This window comes from Canis lupus, chromosome 16 (genome assembly GCF_048164855.1).
Source record: "Canis lupus baileyi chromosome 16, mCanLup2.hap1, whole genome shotgun sequence".
Classification (NCBI taxonomy): Eukaryota; Metazoa; Chordata; class Mammalia; order Carnivora; family Canidae; genus Canis; species Canis lupus.
The window spans coordinates 38,975,724-38,999,536 of NC_132853.1; the positions used below are offsets into that span (position 1 = coordinate 38,975,724).

General features: G+C 50.4%; 1 protein-coding gene across 1 annotated transcript; it reads right to left on the reverse strand.

Annotated features, from left to right (window-relative positions):
• Positions 1 to 861: 861 nt before the first annotated feature.
• Positions 862 to 22,833, reverse strand: TNS4 (tensin 4). Its single transcript, XM_072780466.1, has 13 exons — positions 22,675 to 22,833; positions 19,125 to 19,656; positions 12,318 to 12,741; positions 10,838 to 11,262; positions 8,054 to 8,140; positions 7,600 to 7,725; positions 6,260 to 6,352; positions 6,077 to 6,154; positions 5,027 to 5,095; positions 3,976 to 4,144; positions 3,210 to 3,278; positions 2,932 to 2,958; positions 862 to 2,412 (listed from the first exon to the last, which is right to left on the reverse strand). The coding sequence occupies exons 2-13, from the start codon at positions 19,561 to 19,563 to the stop codon at positions 2,271 to 2,273; spliced, it is 2,148 nt and encodes a 715-aa protein (XP_072636567.1). The 5' UTR covers positions 19,564 to 19,656; positions 22,675 to 22,833; the 3' UTR covers positions 862 to 2,270.
• Between the last annotated feature and the right edge of the window lie 980 nt (positions 22,834 to 23,813).

Here is a 23,813-nt window from a genome sequence, read left to right on the forward strand (position 1 = left end):
GAGGAAAGATGAGCTGTGGTAAATGCAGCAGAGTGTTATGAGTCCAGTGACTTGGTCCACAGCCAGGTCGAGGGGGGTTGGGGTGGGAGGCTGGAATCAAAGTTTGGTAGTGGGTGGGGTGGTGGGGCTCCTCAACAGCGATTTAAAGCCATTAGGAGGGTCTCTTTGCAGGCCCTCCAGGCAGAGCAGCTCCTGCCACTGGGTCACAGAGCTGGGCCTCAACAGAAGCAGCAGCTCCTACCACTGGGTCACAGAGCTGGGCCTCAACAGAAGCAGCAGCTCCCCTTCCTAAGGCTCCTTAGGAAAGTGGATTTCTTGAGGCCCCTCCTATACCACTTGGCACGACTTGGATGGCCGGCTGGCAGAAGCTAGTGGTAGAACTACCACTCAGGCTCAGGGTGGGATGATGAAGCCACTGTCTGGTTCTCTAGGGCTGGACTGGTAGCTCAGGGCTCATCTGGGTTCAGAGACTCTTCCCGACTCCTGCCAATGTTTCACCTGCCTCTCCTCGTTCCTCATGGAGCCTGAGTGAAACCTTGGAACCTGTCAGGGGGGCCACATAGACTCCCCTTCAGCCCTGGGACACAGGTGAGAGCTCAGATCTCTGTCTTCCTAGCAGAATGGCAGGCGAGGAGTTACAAAGGAGAAAACCGCATGTGCGGGCCATGTGGGGTACATGGAATGGTTTGAGATGGTTTATGAAGGGAAGCCCATGGAGGCCGTACTGCTGTGGCAGGGGTTTAGGAGGGAGTGTGGCATATGCAGTCTTCTTTAAGATATGCCACCACCTGCCAACTCAGGGCTCCTCTCTGTTCAGGTCTCTACCTCTGAGTGGGCAGTCCTGAATGCCTTAGAATCAACTGTGATGCCAAGACAGACACTTTATTTTCCATGGGAACTACACAGGCACTCATGGGTACAAGGAGGGGGGGCTCTCCTTCCTGAATATGACCTTGGGAACTTGTCTAGTGTGCTGTACTCTCTAGCACAGCCTGAGTGGGCTGCTCTAGGGCAGCTTCAGTACGGTTTGGCTTCCTGGGTTGAAATCATATAATCTGTCAGACCCAACTATGGCCAAAGATAATGACAATGATGCTGTGGCAGGGCCTACAGCTGGGAGGGGGCGGGCACTTGCTCCTTATAGAACAAAAGTGGGCCTCTTCTCTGAGCCTCCTCTTCCATCCTCATGGTGTGATTTTCTTAGGACCCCAGGCCTGTTAGACAAACTATTCCAGCTTCTTGGGAGTCTTGATGGAAGTGGGGGTGGGGAAAAGACCGCCCAGATTCTCCAAACCTCTTGAGTTGACTGCCTGTTTGTATTCATGACTCTCTGCTGCCCCTGTGTGGTTGTGAGGCCAGTAGACGCCCTACTGCTGTGCCTGTCTATGTGTCTATGTGTGTGTTTTGGGGAGCAGGGGGCACTCAGCAAGGCTGGAGCTGAGACAGAACCAGAGAAAGCTGACCCTTGTGTCTGCTCTAGAGAGCAGGAGGTCTCCCTGCCCCCACCTCCCTCCTGTGGGTTACAAAAGTAACATGAGGGCAGTTGTGACACCAGCTGGAGGACCCTTACTTACCAAAAAATTGAAAGAAAAGATGGGGCTGATACTCATTTGCAATGGCAAAGGCTAGACATCAAGAATGTGAGGGTAGCTGGGTGGTCTCTGACCTTGGGGACCAGTTCCCCCTTTCTAAGCTACCCTGACAACTATGGCCACATTGGCCTAAGAATCCAGGTTGGGCCAATCCTGCTTTGTCCTGGGAACAGCTGCCCAAGAAGCCATTACAGAAGCAGGGAAAGGAACAGATATGGAGGGAAGTTGAGTCTGTCCACCCCTCCTTTGTCAATCCTTGCACGTCATCTCTCTCAGGTCAGCCGTGGACTAGGAGCCCATGGGTCCTGATCCAGCACTTGCTATTTGCCATGACAGAGTCCAGGTCTCTAACTCAGGCTGCTGTGCTGGTAGTGTCCAAGTTGATGGAGTCAGGGGTCCTCAGATGTGGGTGTGCTTCAGAATCACAAGAAGCTTGTTTAGATGCCTGTCAAAGTCTGAGAAGAATAGCTGCTCTTGTCTATTGGCCTCTTTTTATGGTTGAGGAAACTTAGACACAGTTTGGTCTGGATGAAGGTCACTGCTGAAGGTCATAGGGTTTCCACTTGGTATCATTCTCCTCCAGTCCAATAAATTGGCTCATTAGTGTGGCCACGGCTCCCATTCAGGGGTTCCAGCCCCTTGGGATGTCTAGGAAGGTGCACAGGAAGCTCCCTCCCTCTACATCCTTTCTGTGTCCTGCAGCAGAGTACCCACCAGGCTGATGACCTGGGAGGCTGGCTGGACCGTGTCGTACTCCGCGAACAGGTGGCACACATTCTCCTGTGACTCTGTCTGGCTCTTGGCCACAAACCCGAAGATCCTGGTGAGAGAGAATAGCCTGAGTGAGATGACCCAGAGAGACTGGCAGAGGTGATCTCCACTAATATAGTGCTCCTCCCTGTCCCTTGCTCAGCTCTCTGAGGGTCAGATATGTCTCTTCTGTCAGACTGGGTGATTTCGGAGTTCAAGATCTAGTTTTCCCTCCTTTTGAATGAGGGCTCTCTGAGGATAGGACCTGTGAATTCCTCATCAGAGTGGAAGCTTTCTGAGGGCAAGGATGTGTCTTGGCCATCAGACTGGGGCATCCTCATAGATAAGACTCCCTGTGGTCAGAACCTGTGCCTCCTACATAAGACCAAGGGCTCCCAGGCTCATGTCTCCTTCTTCAGACTGGAGGCTTTCTGAGGACTGGGGCCTGTGCCACCCCCATCAAAACCATGGGCTGTCTTAAGGTCAGGACATGGCCTCCCTCCTTCCTTAAGTTCCTCCCCTTGCTGGGTCCCAGGCTATGGCCCAGGGAAACTTGTAAGGTGGCTGACAGTGCACATGAAGGCCTTACCAGGAGGGCTTGCAGTACTTTTGCCACCTGGGGGAAAAAGAGATGGACAGTGATGAGTACTGAGGCTTCTCTGCATTTCACAGAACTCTGGCTGAGCAGCAGGAGACAATGGCCAGCTGTGTCCACACCCCACCAGGTCCCGCCCTCCCCTCATCCTGTTGGTCCTGGCCCCTCAAGGGTCACAGGCTTTATCTGTGATCCCAGTCCCAGAGTCAGCAAGAAACCTCAGTGGGCAGCTAGGTCCCACATGGCTGAGTTTGGCCCAGCCTTGAACTTACTTCCGTTGCTCAGGGTCCATGCCACAGAAGCGGAGGGTGGCGAGGGGGTAATGGCGCCGGAAAAACACCCTGGAAGGGGCAGGGGGAGAAGGATAGCTGATGGGAGCCTGTCCTGGTGCCACATTTTACCTCCATCCTCTTCAGCTCTCCCAAAGGTCAGATGCTCTGCTCTCCAAGAAGCCTCTCAGACCCCTTAAAGCCTCCTGTGACTGTTCCCACTGCTGGGCCATGGGGCACATGTTTGCACTTCTCTTTTCTTGGAATGAATCTGCCTTGTGTCCCGAATCTTCAGGTTTTCTATCGTCTCCCTGCTCCCCGCCCACTATGTTATTCGACTGCTTGAGGATGGGAATGACATCTTGCTTATCTTGTTCCTAGAGGAACCTGCTCTAGGGCTCCTGCTATACTGTGAAGCCCTGAGCCTGAGCAGGGGAAGGAGTGATCTCATCCATTGTGTCCCAGTGGGCAGCCAGAGTCTGGCCTCCTGTAGCTGTTCCATCAGTGGATGCAGACTTAACCAGTGCCCAATGCATACTGGTTAATTTCAACTCCACTGGTCACAGGGAAGGGAGACTTTGGTAGGAGGTCATTGGTGTGAGGCCCAGAGAAAGTGGAGAACTTGTCTGGAGTCACTTAGCAGGTCACTGACCACATTGGGTCCAGGATCCTGAATCCTACCGTCATTACTGATCCACAGCCATCTCAGCCATCCCATTCAGATCCCCCTGCCCAGCCCAGCAGCCCCAGGGCAAGGGAAGTCCCTTACTTCCTCTGGACATCAGTCAGCGTGATGCCTTGCTCAGTGACTTTGAAGTGGACCACGGTGGGTGTGGGGAGGACGTCTCTCTCAAAGGTGGTTGAGATGGCTTTCCTCACGGCCAGGGCTCCACTCAGGCTCTCTACACTCACGGAGATCAGGTACAGGGCATGGCAGCCTGTGGGATGTAAATGCTGTGTTTGGGCCTTGCCAGGATCCACCGTGCAGGGGTAGGTGGGGTCACCCACACCCTGGTCCTCCCTCTACCCAGAGCCAGGTGTCAGGGCTCTTCCTTCTTCATGGACCCAGTGGGGTTCCTCTGAGCCATGAGGCAGGCAGAAGGCAGGCAGGCACGGGTGTGTAGGTGACTGCAATTTGAGGCCAACCCCAGAGGACTTTAGAAGCATCTGTTGCTTTGCCTTGCTCTGGCCTCTGGCCTTCTAGGGTAGAGTAAAGGAGGGGCTGTTGTCCTATGTGTAGGGATGTCCAGGCAAACTTTCCTTCTGTCTAGAAGCATGGTTGGCACTGCCTCCACCTCTACCTACCCTGGAGCCTTGGTTGTTCATTGTCAAGAGAAGGTGAAGACAAGAATGGGGAGGGGGCCCATTGTAGGAGCTGTCACTCAGACAAGTACTGATCTGTGCCTCGCCTCTGGATGGAACAGGAGCAACTTTTCCCCTGTAGAGACTCCCAAGACTTGGACATGACACTCCACAGAGAACCCCAATCCTAGAGATCACCTCTAGGGCAGGTATCTCAGAACCAGAGAGACCCCAGCACATCCACATGTGTGCATGTGTGTGCAGGACAGGGTATAAGCCTTACTAACCTCCTTCTCTCCTGCCACTCCCCCATCCCCCCTGCACCCCCCCACTCCAGACTGCAGCCTTCCACCTCTAGTTTATAGGGATGGGGAGGACTGTAGGGCACCTTATTAAGGATGAAAAAACAAAGCTGTAATGGGAACATGTGTAGACTCGCATGGGCATGTGTGTGCGTGGGGCCGGGAAGTACTCTCCAGAGGCACAGCCAAGCCTGGAGCCGCCCCCATGCCACTCACCTGCAGATTTCTTCAGGCAGGAGGCTCGGCTGTCTGTAGTGGGGTCTGAGGAATCTCCACCTCCCAATTCTGAGCCAAAGCAAAGGAACAGGCCCCAGAGGGGGTGGGGGCAGAGTGAACAGGACTCTTCTTATAGGAACATAAATCCCTTTGAACATGTCCCACCTCTGCCCCCACCTCCAGGAAGCAAGCCCTTGAGAAAACTGATGTGATTACCGTAATTAGACAAACAGGGCCACTTGCAGCAACCCAGATGCCTCACTTGTAAGCCTTTTGATCCCTCCTTCCCCTCCTCACTCCCCTAGCCTCTGGACTACTGCAGTTACCTGGTCCTCAGAAGCCTCTGACCTCCTTCCTTCTTTCGGACCCCATCCCAAACACAGGCCTTTCTTTGCAGAAAGTAGGGAGGCTCCCCATCACCACACCGGGGCTCTCCCTGCCCTGACTCCACTCCCAGATCCTTTTGCTGCTCCTCCTGCACATCCTGAGATCATCTACTCTGGCTAGTCTTGCAGCTTTCTGATCTTGGTTCCAGGTCTTATCTGTGTGCCTTTGGGCAATTTATTCAGCCCCTCGAGCCCTCCTTTTCTCATCTGTGAAATAGGAGATAACACCTATTTGACACAGTTGTGGTGAGGGATGAGTAACAAGGGAGTGCCCAATAAAGGTTGGACCTGGAAGAAAAAAATACCCGAAACCTTTCCAAACCAGCTGATTTATGCTCCTTCCATCCTATGAAAGAAAGCTCCTATTTATCAAACATGTACTCAGTGATAAGAGCCTCATCTGGACCCAATCATTTAACCCCCAACTAATCCTGTAAGGAGATATGATGACAGCTGTCCCCATTTCATAGAGGAGGAAACAGAGGCTCAGAGAGGTTGGACATTCTCAAATTCTCAATCAGGAGATACTGATGGATTCCAGACAAAGCACTTTTAACCATGATACTAATACATAAATAAAGTGAGACGTGACCACTAGGAGCCTTTCTAGTAAGAATAGAGAGGCCTAGTGCCCTGGTGTTGCCTTTTTGGGGCCCAGACCTACCTTTCTGTGGGATGGTAAGTTTGCAGGGCAGGGCCAGGGCCATGATGGAATGCTGGCACACAAAGGCAGAGAGGCTCCCTGCAAGGAAACAGGCCATCCTGTGTGAGAAGCCCTTCCCAGGACCAGTCTCCCAGCCTGGAAAGGTGGCGCCCACCTAGCGGCCTGTAGGCTGGAGAGGCTCACCAAAGTAGGGTTCTTCATCTGCTCCTTTGAGATGCACCCCTTTGGCGGAAGACTCGATGAGGAAGTGGCGGATGAGGTCACTGTTGTCCTCACCTGGACAAAGGCAGAAGACAGTGTGGATGGATGGGAGTTCTAGAGTCCAGTGTTGGCCAAACACCAACCAACTCATTCTCTGACTAGCTTCCTCCTGGTCCATCTGGACAGTAACTTGTTCATCCCCCAGCCTCTGGGTGGGACTGCCAGTAGGAACCCTATTGTCAAGGCCTCCTGCAAAGGAGGTGCCGATGTGTTTGCTCAAAGGCTTCTGCGTCCAGTAATTCTCTTCTCTGGAGATCTTCCTCTTGGTCTCAAGAGCTACCAGGGATGGTGGATGGTTCCAATGCCTGCTGAGATCAGATCTTAATTCTTCAGCCTGATTTCTCTCTCCCCCACTGACTCCTTCCCAGGGGTTATTATTCTGCACTAGATGGTCCCTGCTGGAGCTAGGCTGGCCCTGGAGGGTGCCCAATGCTCCTTTGCGTCTTCTCCACCAGCCGTCCTCCTTTCTGTGCTTGTTGGCACAGTGATAACCAACACTGCCCCAGAGGTCACTTTCTTATTTAGGCAGAGCGGCATATAGTGTGGAGAGCATGAAGTTGGGGTTTTCATCCCAGCTCTGGGAGGTCATTAACTAACTCTTGGAGCCTCATTTACCTCATCCATTTGTTACATGAGAGCTACACTTCTGGAGCTTGGGGAGGGGCTGTTACTGAAGTACCTTGTACCATAATGATCTATTTTTCTCTCTCTTCCCAGTGAGGTACCCTAGTGCAGGGTGGGTGCCCCACAGAAGTGTGTTGCGTGTGTGAGACCCCAGGAAAGCATATGATAAGCTATCACATGTGTGATAAACTAGCACATATGTGACAAACTATCACGCACATGTGATAGGCCAGGGCCCACATGTGATAAAAATCATGCATGATAAGCTGTCACACATACATGATAAGCTAGGGCACACACATTAAGTTCCTTCACAATAGAGCTGGTCTGGACAGAGGGGGGCACCCAGAGGGGAGCTTCCTGGAGAGGGGCTGGGAACTTCCTCCTCTTCCCTTCCAGGAGAGCAGAGCAGAGACCCTGGGGACTCCAGGAGGCAGAGGCAGCTCAGGTTTGCCATGGAAAGGGCTCTTTACAGAGCCTCGGTGGAAGAAGGCAGCTGGGAGAGCGCTGAGGTGGCCCTTCCTCCTAGGAGTCCTTACGGGCGGCGGGCTGCGAGGTAGCGGAGGAGCTTGGCCTAGAACCCACCATACCTCCTTGCCTCTGTGAGGCCTTGAGTGGCGATAGAGATGAGTGCATACCTGATCGGTTTGGGCTAGGTGCAGGGGCCTCCTGTACCTTCAAGGCAAGGCCGAAGGAGCCTCGGTAGGAAGAACTGTCCCTCACGACGAAAGCCCCTGGCTCCTCCTTCCTCAGCAGCTCGATTGCTGGAACAATCCTTGGGTCAAAGACAGTTACCCCCCTGACCTGGACACCCTCTGTCTCCCAGCCCCATAGGGTCTTCATAGAGCAGACATTACAGAATCACCTTGTGTTCCCGAGAAGTCCTTCCTATTGTCTAATCCTCACCCTTCCTGCTGCAGTCCTCCATTTTCTTGGGACATGAGGTTCACACGATACCCCCCTTCCCTGGACTTACAATTTGCCATTCCCTTCCCTACCATGACCCAGGGCCCCATTTGCCTGATGCAAAGTGCAAGACCCAGACTTGACTCCTGGATCACTCATCCCTCGAAACACAATGCTTCCTTTTACCTTGTTCCCGGGTGATGCTTGGCTTAAACCAGTATTTAGATGTGTCCATCACAAACTTCATGGTGGGCTGCATGTCCCTGGTAGGACCTGGAGACAGATAGGGGGACCCTTTAGGCTGGACAGAGGGGAGTGGGGGACCCTCTCATTAGTCCTATTCAACCCACCCTACCCTACCCGAACCCTGTTGTATCTCCAACTGCCTATAAGAGGCAAAATCTAACAGAATTCCAGGGTTTGGCACATCTAGGACCTAGGAGTCTCCCTTGTATCCTTGGTAATGAGTCATAAACAGATAAAATCTCAGTTTAATGAGAAACAGTTTCTCAAATCTAGTGTTGTCTGGTGTGGACTGAAAGAAGGGATAAATATGGGATCTAAGATGCATCATGTGTTTGATTTTACCCATTCTTCCCCCTTAGAATCCTACAAGTGTCTTGGGGGTCATATAACAGTTTGGAAAAGAAGATGAACTAAAAGTTTGAGGAAAGGAAGGCAGCAGATCTGGGGAGACAAACCCCTGAAGAAGTCAGGAGATAGGATTCCTGACTCTGATTTGGGACAAATGTCTTGCTCCTGAAGCCCAGAGAGGACCAAGTGTACTAAACAGTCTCTGAGGGTCTTTGACACACCAATAGCCTGGGCAGTTAGCATGGATTTTTTTCTTAATTTTTTATTTATTTATGATAGTCACAGAGAGAGAGAGAGAGGCAGAGACACAGGCAGAGGGAGAAGCAGGCTCTATGCACTGGGAGCCCAATGTGGGATTCGATCCCGGGTCTCCAGGATCTCGCCCTGGGCCAAAGGCAGGCGCCAAACCACTGCGCCACCCAGGGATCCCAGTTAGCATGGATTTTGTTTTGAGAATGGTTTGCAGAATTTGATTAGACTCCAGGGTATAATTAGTGATATCCTGGGGTGTCACCAAACCAGGATGGGAATATCACCAGATTAAGTACATGTGCTCTTTGTGATAACAAAATGGCTATTTTCCCAGGTCCATAAGGCAGAGAACAGTGGTTCTCAATTTTGGCATCTTGAAAAGGTGTGCTGTGGCCAGTTGAGGGTAACTCATTATTTAAAAAATGTACTAAAGTCTGCAAATGATTTGTCCTGGGAAAATGATCAGAGCAGATTCACAGGCACACCTGTCATGCCATTTTCTTTTGTTTATGCTGACATGGCTTCCTGAATGGCGGCGTGGGCCAGAGTGAACATCATCCCCCACCCCAGGAGTCACCCTGATGCTTGTGGCTGAGTGAGGGGGCAGTAGGGAGTGACCCTGGGGCTCTGCAGGAGCTCTACTCTGGAGAGGTGCACCATGTGGGTGCTAAGCCTGAACCTCTGTGTTTACTGCTTTGGGCTCTGGTTGGTTTTGTTCTTTTTGGACGATTGTAGTCACAGACTACGGGAAGGAGGGTGTTTGCGTCTTGTGGTTTTTAGCTGTCTGAATTGGAATGCATTGTCTCCGCCGGCTCTCTGTGTGCTCGTCATCTGCGAACGTCAGAGGTAGGGCTGACTCTGTCTCCTTCTCCCTCTCTTGGGTTAGTCATCAAGCCTGCTGTTTTCATATCCCGAGGGTCTCCTGGCTCTGTCCTCTCTCCTCTGCCCTGCCCTGGTGCAGGCCCCCGTCACAGCTTGTCCGGACCACTTCAGTGATGAAAACCAAAACAAAACTGCTCTCCCTGCCCAGGCTGGGCCCTGCAATTCAGCTGTCATGTAGCTAGCTGCCAGAGTGAACTATTGAATGTGTACCTCTGATCCCAAAACTTTTCTGTGTGAGCCTCTCTGCTAGTACCCCATGGCCTAGCAGATGGAATCCACTCTTTAGTGTGGTATTCAAGACTTCTCAATCTTGCCCCAGATTACTCAATTACTGTGCCCCACACCCAACACTCCAGTCATTTCTTAAACATGCATGTGCTTCTACACCTTCATGACCGTGGACTCATTGTTCCCTCTGCTAGGAATGCCCCTCCTCACCTGCTCTGGCTGAATACTTCTTTAAATTTTTTTTTATTTAAATTCAATTTGCCAACATATAGTATAACGCCCAGTGCTCATCCCATCAAGTGCCCTCCTTAGTGCCCATCACCCGGTTACCCCATCCCTCCACCCATCTCCCCTTCTGCAACCCTTTGTTTGTTTCCCAGAGTTAGGACTCTCTCATGGTTTGTCTCCCTCTCTAATTTTTCCCCACTCAGGTCCCTCTTTTCCTTTATAATCCCTTTCACTATGGCTCCAGACTTTTGATCCACTTTCCAGATCCAGCTCAGATGTCACTTCCTCTGAGGAGCTTTCCCAGTTTTTCAGACCAAAAGGAGCATCCCTTCCTTTGTGGTCCCAAAAGACTTAGGACATCTCTTTACTTCTGTGTTTATTCTACTCTATAGTGATCCTTGGTTTTTGTCTCTCTTTCTAAACTGTATCTGTCTCTTTGTCTCTACTATATGGCAAAGTGCTTAGCACACATTAGGTATTCAAGTGTGTTGAACTGCTATTGCAGAAACTCCCACTGATGGGATCCCTGGGTGGTGCAGCAGTTTGGCGCCTGCCTTTGGCCCAGGGCGCGATTCTGGAGACCTGGGATCGAATCCCACATCAGGCTCCCGGTGCATGGAGCCTGCTTCTCCCTCTGCCTATGTCTCTGCCTCTCTCTCTCTCTCTCTCTCTGTGACTATCATAAATAAATAAAAATTAAAAAAAAAAAAAGAAACTCCCACTGATGTTTTGTCTATTTCCCCAAACCAAACCTTACAACATTTGAAGTATTGGTTTACAACTTACCCTCCGAGGATGTGGTGAGAGGGGCATCTGGCAGGGTCTGGCTATGGCTCCTGGTGGCTGGACAAGAATTGCTGGAAGAAGTGGCCCCAGGTCGGACAAAGTCCTGGCGTCCTAGAATCTGCTGGGATGGGGGAGACCCTGGTTCTGGGTAGCCGTTGATCAGCACAATGGGTATGTCCACCATGGAGTTGGTGATAGATGGTGGGCAGCTGCTGGCATGTTCTTTGGCCAGTGGTGAGGAGTGGGTTGCTCTGGGCTGGCCCATATTTGGGGTGGGGTTGCTGGGGGCTTGGAAGTCACTGGCTCTTGTACACAGGGACACTTGGCCAAGGCTGTGGAGGCTGGAAGAAGAGCTGGCTGGGCTTTCCAAGGATCTAGAAGATGATTGATGGCTGGACATACTGGAATGGAGGAGGGACTGGCTGCTGCAGAGAGGGGCACCAGATAGGCAGGGTGTTAGGATGTCAGAGCGGACACACAGGGGCCAGAGCCAGGCTCCACAATCTACTGATCTGGGGTACCCAAAGCTCTGGTTAAATAGTGTATTGCATACTCCATCCCCCACAGCCCAGAGCAAAGTACATATCCACCTGGATTCCCAAGGGATGCCGAAGGATACAGAAATGTCCCTGCACTGCAGAGTCTTGGCCATTTAAAGTAGCCAATGAGCTGATCCCCTGCAGGTCATGTGGGCTTAGGCTGGACTGGATCCCCTCTGTCTTCTCAGCCCGGCAGGTCTGACCGAGTTATCACACAAGTGCCCCATATTCCCAAGAGCCCTGCATGCAGGCTGGACCATGTCCATGACAGATGCAGAGGGAACTCCCCAGCTGGAGGAAGAGGAGGAGGCCAGCTCTGCATCCAGCCAGACTTCTCTCTGAACTCAGAGGCCCATGCCAACGGCCATGGCTGTGGAATCCCAGCCTTCTTGCCAAGGTCTGCCTTGGCACATCGACTTTGGAGTCGGTGTAGGGAACAGAGGTCCTGTGGTTTGGTTCTCCTGGGCAGGATGAGTGTGTGTGCAGCTTTACTATGAAGCCAGCAAACTGGGCTGGGCAACTCTGTCCTGCTAGGCTTTGCTAGCAACAAAGAATAAGAAGGCTTTTCTTTTGTAAATGCTTTATCCTAGGCCCCCCAATTTTATTTACATCCGTATGTTTTGAGGTTTAAAAAAATCCCTTCCTAGAGATGGATTGTATGTGTGCTGGAAAGGATCAGGTGAGCCCCATGAATGTATCAGTTCTTTTCCCAAGAGGTAGACATAACTCAAAATTTTTGTATATTGAGTTACATATATTCTAAATACTTGAGGAAAGCTTGAGGTCCAAATGACTGTGATGGCATAAAAGAGAATATTCACTCTTTCGTTTTTGGTGTGCACTCTGATTTTGGTCAGATAGAGCAGGGTGCCTCCTCTATGATTTTAGGGTGTGTGTGTGTTGTGGAGGCAATATCAGAAACTATAGTGGGAGCAACTTACCTTCCAAACACGTAGCTGACATCAGATGCTGGGCTGGCTGACAACACAGACACTCTGCTGCCCCGCTGTGGGGCCAGGCCACCCAACCCCTTCTCCAAGCCTGGAGAAACTGCCAGTGGGGAGCCCAAGCCTTGGGGGCCTGAGGCCTTATTCCCCATGCAGGGGATGGAGATACTGGGAGAGGGTGAGGGATGAGAGGAGGGAGCCCCAGAAGAGGGAGGGGGGCGCTGGTGCCCCCTGCCCTGGCTCCCAGAGAAGATGAGGCTCTCGCTGCTGCTTCGAGTCTCTCGGGGGATGTCTCTGGAAAGGAGGAGGCCACCACTGCGTGGGGAGCCAAAAGGTGGGGTGACAGATGGGCTGGAACAGCACTGGGGGCCATCGTGACACCTTGATCTGGTGGAGGTCACCTCGATGTACTTTATGTCTGGGGAGAGAGCAGAGCATTGGTGAAGCCTGGGAGCCTAGACTCACAGAATAAGAGTGCTGGAAGAGTCCTCAAGACCATCTGGTCTCTCCACTTTTAGACAGATGAAGAAACCAAGGCTTAGAGAGAAGTTTGCTGGATTAGGATTAGCATCCAGCTCCACCTCCTAGGTGCAGTTCCAAAGTCAGCCTCCCTGTGATTTCTTCCTTTGGTGGGGAGATGCAGTGGGATGAACATGGACCTTGGAGTCAGATAGACCTACATTTCAGATCTGGCTCTGCCATTTACTATCAGAGCACCTGGCCAAACGACTTCACCAACTAGAGCCTCAGTTTCCATACCTGTGAAATGGGGTGACTATATGCAGTCTCTTGGTGTTACAGTAAAGATAAGATGAGATGAATGTAGGTGGCATAGCACTGTTCCTGGCACATAGTAAATCCTTTAAAACTAGGAAATCCTCTCCTGAGTGAATGTCTCCCTCCCAGGTTAAAATGACTGCTTAATAGAGTGTGCCAGTCACACTCTATTTCTGATGCCTCCATTGCTCAGGGCATGTGAAGGCTGTTTCTACATCTGTGCCTACAATGAAGGCAGGGGTTCTCATTTCTGGTTGCACATTAACATCTTTTAAGAGTCCTAATGCCTAGGCTACACCCTGTGCCAATAGATCAGAATCTCCAGGGTGAACCCAGATCTCAGTTTGTTTAGTTCCCCTGCTGATTCCAGTGTGCACCAAGCCACACCACCGTGGCCCCCAGCCCAGCAGTGCTACTTCACCTGGGAGCTGGTCAAATGCGCAGAATCTTGGTTTCCACCCCAGACCTGCTGAATCAGAATCTGCATTTTAGCAGGACTCCCTGGAATCTGAGTTAGAGTTTGAGAACACTTTAGAGTTTGAGAACTCTGCTTTAAGAGCAGGAGATCCCAGGGGCCTGGCTACAAGATCAAGCTGTGGACCTCCCAGGCCACGCTTTTAGCTGGTACACAATTGTTGTTTATTCAACATGCCCCAGGGTGGTGACTCACTCCAATGCTCTTTCCATTCCCCAGTGGGGGACACCCAGGACTCTTGTTCTGAGGACTTGCTCCTCCCTGGAACGGGGCATCCAGTGGTTTTCCTCATGGTGAGCATGGACACCCCTCCTCCTGGCCTGGGGGAGGGGAATTGTTCTGGCTGCTATTCTAGCAAAGATGGTGGAAGGTGGGGGGCTACCTAGCTGCTCCCTCTCAGAGGCCTGTTAGGTCCTGCCTCTGGATTCCCAGGTTGGGAACTGGGGCAGAGTCGGCGGGAAACCGCACCTATGGCTCCTGTCTGCCAGCTTCCCACCCCCTTGGGCTTTGGCATAGGTACCAATGCCCGCCCACTCTGACTGTGGAATCCCTGCCTGCCCTGGCCCGCTCCAGGGGAGGACCTCTGAGCTTCCTTGCGGTTACTGCCTTTGTCTGAGTCTGCTTAGCCTAGGGTGGGGGTGCAGGATTACTCAGATGAGGGGGCCGCTGGCAGATTGACCTGGGCATGCTGTCCCAAGGGCTATAGGAACAGGCCTGGCTTTGCTGGCAGACAAACCCAGGCATGAGTCCTGTTTTTGCCACTTTCCTGCTAGGAGGCATCAGGCTCTCCTAATCACCATAGGCCTCAGTTTCCTTATCTGCAAAGTGGGAATCTAAAACCAACCTCCTGAGGTTGTGGTAAGGATCAAAGACACTGATGAATGGTGCCAGAAGCCTGGCTCTTGGTGAGCATTAGAGAACTTCTCTAGCCTGTCTGCTTTTTGAGGCCAGTATTGGCCAGATGGCTGACATTGTCCAGCTATGGTGGGAGTCCCACTGCTGAAAGCAAGAGAAGACTATCTGGCACAATGTCTTGTGGGTTCTGAAAGAATAGAGGTCTTGGAATGGGGTGAATTCTTCTGGAAGGTTGTCAAGCACAACTTCTATTTTTATAGGACTTTATAGTGTTTATAGCAGCAGGCATTGCTTTTACAGAGGAGGAAACTGAGGCTCAGAAAAGTGTGGCAATGGAGCTGGCATTTGTTGCATAATTTTTAATAAGGGCTGATATTTATTGAGTGCTGTGTGCCAGTGCTGTTGCAATCATGCTACCTGTATTCGCTCATTTAATCCTCATGAAGTATTGAAGTAGAAAATATTATGAATTCCATATAATTAATGAGAAATCAAGGCTCAGAAAGGCTAAGTGAGTTATCCAAAGCCACATAGCCAGAGAGTGGAAGAATCTGACTTCTGCTTCTGTGATCTGTTGTGGTGTTGGGGGGGGGGGTTGCCTCTTCCAGGAGGAGGGACTCCTCATGACCCTTTCCCAAGGTCCTGCCCTGTGAGAAGGTACATGGCTGCTTTGGGGAGGGTCTCCTGACCAGGTGAAGCTCTGGTATTCCTGCTCACTGGGTCATCCAAACATCGCAAAGGGCTTGCTCCAGGGACTGAGCAAGCAGAGGAGGGTGGGAAGGGAGGAAGGAAGAAGTCCTGGAGCTGTGAGTCACCCCTTGCTACTGCCCTGAGGTGCATGTGGCTAGGGAAGGTAGAGGCCCCCCACACCCTCACCTGGGTGCAGCCACTGTTTACAGGCCCGTGGGGCAAGTCTGAGCAGTGCTGGGTGGATGTAGGCGCCAGGCCAGGCTGGTAGAAGGGGGCACGTGGGTGGGGGGCAGAGAGACAGTTATTAGACACCCTTCACTTGGGATTGGCAAACAGCCTTGCCTGGCTGAAATTGCTGGAAAATGAAATGTGGGTGCCTAGTCCAAAGATGGGGAGGAATGGCGGAGATGGATATGGTGTTTGCTTGGAATAGTCATGCTCCCTGTGAGATGGGGGCCCCCCAGGGTAAGTCTGAAGGCAGGTAAGCAAGAGGCAGGGGCAGGGAAGCTGGAGGAGATTTGTGAGCACTGCGAGAGGTGGAGCCCAGAAGAGGAGCCTGAAGGCTGCCTCCAAACACGTTTGTTCTTTGAAGCTCCAGAGAGCAGGAAACTAGCTCCAAAGAAGAGAGGGAGGGAGGGAGGGAGGGAGAGAGGGAGGGAAGAGAGAGAGACACACACACACACACACAGAGAGAATTAAGAACACAGACTCTGGGGGCCAGAAGCCCAGGCTTTGAGGCAGGGGCACTACAACGCACTGGCTGTGTGATCATGGGTCATTACGTCTCTCTGAGCCTTGCTTTCTCATCTGTCAAATGAGGCTACCACTGTTTCTTTCAGGGGGTAGATGCTGAGATCATGCACTACAAAATCTATCCATCTATATTTAGGGGAGGGAGAAACAGGATCGTCGATGCTTAATTTTTAATTTTGCCAAGCGAGGACAAAGAGAAACAGTGAACATCTGCTAGCACTACAATTATAGAACATCTTCCCTCCGACACCCCAAGAAAAGGAAGGATGAGAGGCAAAGGGAGGGCATCCCACACATTTGGATAAGTTTGGGACCAATGAAAACTCACCACGGAGACAGAGCCAGTTACGCTGCCACAGGCTGGCAAGTGCTCTGTCACCAGTAGTGGTGGTCTGAGGGGGGGGGGTTTGGTAGGTTGAGATGCAAGAGACAGGTAGGTGCCAGCCATCACAGTGATATACTGTTAGTGATCACAGTGATCACAGGGAAGAACTTTCTAACAGGAAACTGACTATGCCGTCTGTCTCAGGAGGTCATGAGCTCCCAGGCATCACTGCCATTCAGATAGAGGTTAGAGGAAAGGATTTTCTTTTTCCATCAGAAGATACTAGGCAGAACTAGGTGTCTTCATCAGAAATCTCTGACCATTGTTGGCTGCCCACTCATCCCCTGAAACCCCTCTGCCACGTAGAGTCAGGTGGACACATCCCCACGACGGCAGGTTGAGCCCAGGGCATTTGAGAACACAGACTACTGACCATTGCCTGATGGGGGAAGGGGATGTTGTCAATGTCCTCACCCCATACATATGGACATTCCACAGAGACTGGTCTTGCCCCAGTGGGCCTTGAGTGTGTGGAACCCCTGCCTTGGGGCATGAACATTAAAGCCCTGGGCTTGCTCCTGCCAATGGTAATTAGACTCAACCAGTTCCCTGCAGAGACATGCCTATGACTGGCCTCAAGAGGCAGGAAGATCTTGGGAGATAGAGGTGGTTCTTTTAACAGCCCTGGCAGGCAATGCTCGATGGGAGGGGCAGGAGGCAGGCTGGAGACTTGGAACTGGGGCGCCAGAGAACCTGGGTGCCAGCCTCACCTTCACCCCAGACCCTCTGTCTATCCTGGGGCAAGTCCTAAATGCAAACCTCATGTTTAATTAAAACAGATACCGTTTATAATGACTAACACCATGCCAGGATTTCTGATAAACAACTAACAAGTGTTATTTCTTTTAAACCCTGCAACCCCCTTTGAGCTAAGAACTCATTTCTATTTTACAGATGAGGAATATGAGACAAAGAAGGGAAGTCAATAGCTCGTGTAATGTTTGCCCGACTCCAGTGATTAGGCTAGACTGGCTGAAGTCTATCAGCCTCAGTTTTTTCATCTGTAAAATGGTGACAAGATATTCCATGATAGATTGGGAGGATTAAATGTTCTCCTGTAAGGTACTTGGCACAGAGCCTAGATATAATAAGTTATATTATAGATATAATTAGATAATTCTCATGGACCCTATCTCTAATCCTTTTTTTTCCTATCTCTAATCCTAATTGTACCCCTTTACTTATGCTGATTCTTTAAACCCCTGGAGACCTCAGTTGTCTAGCCTAATAGGGCTGCTCCTTGACCCTCAAAGTATACTTGAAACTCTTTATTTGGGAAACTGACACCAGATGTAGGAATTTCTAGATTCCCTTGGATGTGGTGTATTGAAGATGGCTTGTACAAGTTTGCAAGAGCTGATTGTTAAATTTTTAGGATTTTGTCCAGCTGACTTCTAAACTCAGACGTTATTAAAAATTAAATTATATAATATAAACTTACAATAAAAAACAAAAGTGATAAATACAATTTATCATATCCCCATTATTTTACTAAATTTTTCTATTATCTAGACTCTTTTTTAAAAAAAAGTTTTATTTATTTAGGAGCACCTGGATGACTCAGTTGGCTGACCATCGGACTCTTGGTTTCCACTCAGGTTATGATCTCAGGGTCATGAGATAGGGCCCTGTGTCAGGCTCTGTACTCAGCATGGAGACTGCTTGAGATTCTTTCCCTCTCTCTCTCTCTTTCTCTCTCTCCCTCTGCTCCTTCCCCCACTTGCATGCTCTCGAGCTGTCTCTCAAAAAATAAATTTATTTATATTTTATTTATAATATTTTATTTATTTATAAAATCTGGAAAAAAATAAAGTTTTATTTATTTAAGTAATCTCTATATCCAGCATGGGGCTCGAAGCTTGAACTCATGATCCTGAGATAACAAGTTGCATGCTTTTCTGACTGAGCCAATCAGGTGCCTATTATCTATACTCTTGAGGTTCTTTCTTTCTTTTTTTTTTTAAAAAGTTTATTTATTTATTCATGAGAGGCACATGGAGAGAGAGGCAGAGACACAGGCAGAGGGAGAAGCAGGCTCCGTGCAGGGAACCTGATGTGGGACTCGATCCCGGGACTCCAGGATCACGCCCTGGGCCAAAGGCAGATGCTCAACTGCTGAGCCACCCAGGGATCCCCCCTCTTGATGTTATTTCTATCTATTGTATTGGTATGGTAGAAATAGTATGTGTACTGTAATGGCCTTCTATAGGCATGTCTTTCAATGCTACATTCGGTGACATCATGTTGGTAGCTTGAAGTTGGCCATGGTAGGAGAATGTATACATGAAATTTGGCAGATGTTTTAAATCAGGGCTCTCTCTCACCCCATTATAGAACTAGTTGTTAAACATTTACCAGTACACCACTGCTTAAACACAGCAGGGGCCCGCCCTAAATAGACTGAATTCTGTGTCTTTCCAACCCTACTACTTCCAGCTTGGGTGTTCCCAGAGAGATACTCCCCTAAACCTATAAAAGCTTCAGGGGACCCAGGTTAGGACCTAAAGAGATGTATCATAGAGCAGTGAGGCTCAGGTTCAATTATCAAGCTCTTAATTATATGTATGGCATTGTATGAAATTCTTATATATATATTAGCTTATTTAAAGTCTCTGAAAAAATCACATAAAGCGGGTATCCATCACTTTTCCAAACTCAGTAACAAAATAGAATTGGATAGTGAGGGAAACTTGTATATATCTTTTACATAGGAGAGAAAACAGAGAGGTTAAGTAACTTGTTTAAGGCTGCAGAGCACCTCCCAAAAGGACATTGTCCTCTGCTCCTCTGATTTGATAGAAAAGTCCTTCTTCATGAGGTGTGGTCCCCAAGTACCCCCTCCTGGCACTGTGCCCCAGGTCCTTACCCAAGGCTTCAGGCTCGTCTTTCTTTATCCTCGAGGTAGTGTTCTTGGTGGGCTCAGCCCAGGGGCTACCAGCTCCTGAGGGGAGCAGCTGGAAGGTGGGGTCCAGTTCTAGAATCATCTGGTTGAGGCTCTCCAGTGAGAAGTCGATGTAGGAGTCAAGGTCCTCCAGGGTCCCCGAGGCCTGCTCACCAGGGGACTGTAAGAGGCAGCTGGCTTTGGCTCCAGGCTGTGGGCCCTGCTGGCACCTGCTGGGTGGTCCCTTGTAAGGCGTAGGAGCCATCAGGGCCTGGGCTCCCCAGCCTTCTGTGGTATAGTAAGGACACTGGGGTGGTAGGCTGGGGCTGGGTGCTGGATGCAGGGCCCTCCTGGGTTCTTCACAGGGAGTCAAGCCAACTGCATGGCCTCCTGCCAGCAGGGGACTGGACATCACTTGTGACATGGTGAAGACAGTGACCTTTGGTTTACCTCTAGCTTCAAACCAGCCTCACTTACACCCCAGAGAAGTCACTTGCCAACCAGGAATGTCCGGGACCTGAAAGAGGCCAGGGTTGGGGACTGAATAATTTTGGTAGATGAAATGCCTGCCACTCCTCCTCTCAAGTAAAGGCATATTTATTCATTCGTTAAAAGCATACCAGAACCAGACTCCTTGGGTTTGTATCTCGGCTCTACCACTTACTAGCTGTACAATATTGGGCAAGTTAATTAACTTCTCTGTGCCTCAGTTTTCCTTAACTATAAAACACATTAAGATTTATAGCATGCTTAGAACAGGTGCATGGCATGGAATCAGCATTATGCAGGTGATTGTCATATAAAACCATTTCAATAGAAGTTACTGAATATCTACTATGTCACAGCCTTTTTTTAAAATTTTATTTATTTATTAGAGAGAGAGAGAGAGAGCATAGGCAGGGGAAGGGGCAGAGGGAGAAGCAGAAGCAGACTCCTCGCTGAGCAGGGAGCCTGATATGGGACTCCATCCCAGGACCCTGGGATCGTGACATGAGCTAAAGGCAGACATTTAACTGACTGTGCCACCCGGGTGCCTCACAGCCGCCTTTATTAAATAAATACCAGCTAATATTTATTGAGTAATTACTATGCACATATATTATACATAAAGCCTTTTAAGCTCCTCCTAATAATGCTATGAGGTAGATACTATTATTTTCCATTTTATGATGTGTGAATGGAGAGACAGAGAGGTCAGTAACTTGCCCAAGCATCATACTGCCAACAAGTGTCAGGGCAGGACTGGACCGCAGGCTGTCTGATGCCAGGAACCCTGCATTTAGTTGCTGCCACTTGTGACCAGTTAGTGAAACAGACAAGCTGATGAGCAATTATAAACAGTGTTACCAAGGAAGAGGCAAAGCAGAGGAGAATTTGTAGGTACAGTGCAGAGGTCAGGGAGGGACTTCAATTCTTAACTCCTTATGCAGAGGGATATCTGACGTCTAGAGAGGACATATGATTTGCCCAAGGTTGCACAGTAAGTTAATGAAAAAAGCCAGGCTCCCTTGTCCCCCATGGCTCCTGTAGGCTCTGTTGCCAGACCTTTCCTTGGCCAGGGCCTGAAGGGGACGGTACATCTCAGGCCTGGGAAGTGTGTCTATAAATGGCAGTGGAAGGAAATAAGCCTCTGAGCTCCTTCCTGGGAGCGGCTGAAGACATGGAGCTGTGGCTCTTTCTTCACATGCTCAAAGTGGCCTGGATTTGTTGGGGCAGGATCTCGGTGCATCCTACAATGTTTTTTGCTGGGCCCCGCAGAGGAGGGTGGGGTTACTGACATTGCAGAACACACTGGGGGCCTGGATCATCACTCAGGACCAAAACCTAGGATGTCTGCTTACTGCTTAGAAACTGCTTTTGTGCTACCCTTTCCCCTCAGTTGTCCCATCTATATTATGGGGATATAATAGTAACAGAACTTAAAGTTTACTTGTTTCATCTTCTCTTACGGTGGATCTGGAGAGATTCAAGGATTTGACTAAGGTCATAGAGCCTGCAGAACCCACCCACTGGTGGCACTGGGGTTTGAACCCAGTGGCTTTGAGCCTGGGTGGTCTTGGCTCCACAGTCCCAAACTCTTAACCCTATGTCACTGCTTCATAGATTTAAGACACTTTTCATGTCTGGCCCGTCTGGGATTCTGGAGCCCAGTGGGACAGGCCTGGGGTTAAGCAAAAGGCAAAAGGCATCCCTTCAGGCTCTTGTTCAAACTCTTCTCACTTTGAATACTCCCTGACTCATCACCAGAACCCACAGGGCAGGGGCTGGGTCTCACTCCTTTATTTCTGGACACCCTCACCAGCCCACTTCTCTCACTCCTTTTTTCCTGCTCTAAGGTGGAGGGGAGGGCTCTGGGGCTCCAGACTCTGGTGTGTGTGTGTGTGTGTGTGTGTGTGCGTGTGTGTGTTGTGTGTTTGCTTGTATACATGTTGGGGGTGTGTAGTGGGTAGAGAGGGCTCCAGCCAGCACTGCCCTACTCATAGGTCCCTTCCATATATTCCCCCTTCAGAGTTGACCTCATATATCTTTCTTTGTTTCCAAGGGCTCCGGAGGCAGGGGGATCCTGAAACCTCAGCAAATCCCTGCTCCCACTTCATTGACTTACTCTCTCCCTCCCACTATAAGCCCAGGTCAGTGAAGGGAGAAGGTGACAGAAGATGAAGCCCGAGCCTCCTCAAAAGCATTTTGTTATACTATATGTTGGCAAATTGAATTTAAATAAAAAAATGTTAAAAAATTAAACAATAAAAAACCCCCACAAATGGAATGCCTATTTCATGAGATCTTAAATTATTTCCCCAACTTGGCGAGGCATTATTATTCCATCTTTTCCAGTGTGCCATTTACGTTATTTTTACTATTATTGCTAACATCAATATAATGGACACTGAATACCTTCTGTTATTCATGGAAGAACAAGGTTTTCTAACTACTGGGCCTTTGTTCAAATCACAGTATAAATAAATGCCAAGCAAAATAACAAACCAAACAATAAAGGCTTATCAGTCCTTACAATTAAAAAAAAAAACAAAACATTTTGCCTTAATAGCCCACCCTCACACTCCACCCCCATCTTTGAAGAGTGGCTTCTGGTTATTACATCCCCTCCACCCAGATCCAGTGAAGCAGAACCTGGCCATGGCCCCCACCCCTGGACTCCTGGCAGCCTCTGAAGAGCCCAGCACCGGGGCTCAGGGCCAGGCCTTGTGCTCTGGGCTGGGAGGCAGGAGGCCTGGGTTCTGTGTCCATTCCCTTCCCAAGTCTGTGACCTCGGGCAAGAGCCTTCTCCACCCACCCTCCCTGCTTCGGGACCTTGGTTCTCTCATCTATATACTGAAGAGTGGGTGCAGATTTCATTCTCTTAAAGTGCTGAATTCTGGGGTCTGTTGTCCTGAGACTACTTCTCTCATTTCTCTCTGCTTTTACTTCCAGCCCCCAGGACAGGTGGAAAAGCTGAGGACAAAAGGTTCAATGAGTCAGGCTGGCAAAGGTGCTGAATCTCCCTCTCTTCTCTTTAGAGAATAAAGGCACGTACCTGGTAACCAGGGCAGGCAGACCGCTGTGTTCCCTCCTGGCTCCTGAGACCAAGACTCCTCAAAGTCCAGGTGAGGACTAAGCGGAGGTGTGGTTCACCTCCAGACCCGCCTTAAGAGCAGGCAGTCCTTCCTCCCTGCCTCCCTCCCTCTTCTCCTCCAGGCCCTACACGTGGCTGATAGCCTGCAGGCCCCACCCCTCCGGTGTCGTGATGAGCTCAGGTGGGGCTGGCACTGGCCCTGGCCTGGCGTTTGCTGGAGCTGTGTGTGTGTGCGCATGTGTGTTTCCCAGGCTCCTTGCTTGCCTTCCCTGCTCCCCGTCCTAACTGCCTCTTGCAGAGGGGGGAGAGGGGTCCATGGTCTGTGGAGCCCTGCTTGTTAGGGACAAGTTCTGCCTTAGGGCCAGGGTCTTGTTAGGGCTAAGGAGTGCTGTGGGCATTCCTCCTACCATGTACTCGCCAGGGAAGGGACCATGGTTTGGCAGAGCTAGCAGAAAGTAAAGGCCTTGGCCTAGGAAAGCAGGATGCTAGTGGGCAGGAGACCCTCCCCACGCCCCTTTTCCTATACTGTCTGAGGTAGGATACACTGTGGCAGGCACAGAGTAGGGGCCCCCTGGAACTAAGACTGGACGGAGATCTTACATTTTCTTTTTTTTCTTTTCCTTCTTAATCTGGGAATGGAACTTCTGATCAAGGGGAGGAGGCTCTGAGTGTCTGGAGGACTTTCAGAAGGGGCTTGTAGCCTTACTTCACTTCGTTCATTCACCCATGGGCTTTCCTTTTGCATGATCTGGTCTGAGCCCCAGGGTGGAAGTTCCGTGCAGGGGCGATGGCAGAAAGATCAGATGTCTAAGTGTCTCCTCATCCTGGCCCCAACTCTGTCATTGTTCTGTGCTGGGGTCCCAGGGTGTTGTGAGGGGGCATCCAGTCACAGTAGGGGAGGGCACTGGTGGCAGAGCTGAGCCAGGTCCGGGCAGGTTGGTCTGAAGTGAAGGAGCCGGCAAAGTCTCTAGCTCAGACACTTGTGGTGATCCCAGCATTGGCTAATCTCAGGGATGGATGGGTAGGCTGCTCAGTGCTCCCATTATACTCAATGGAAAGGCTTTGGGCCTTAAAGTTGTGTGTGTGTGTGTGTGTGTGTG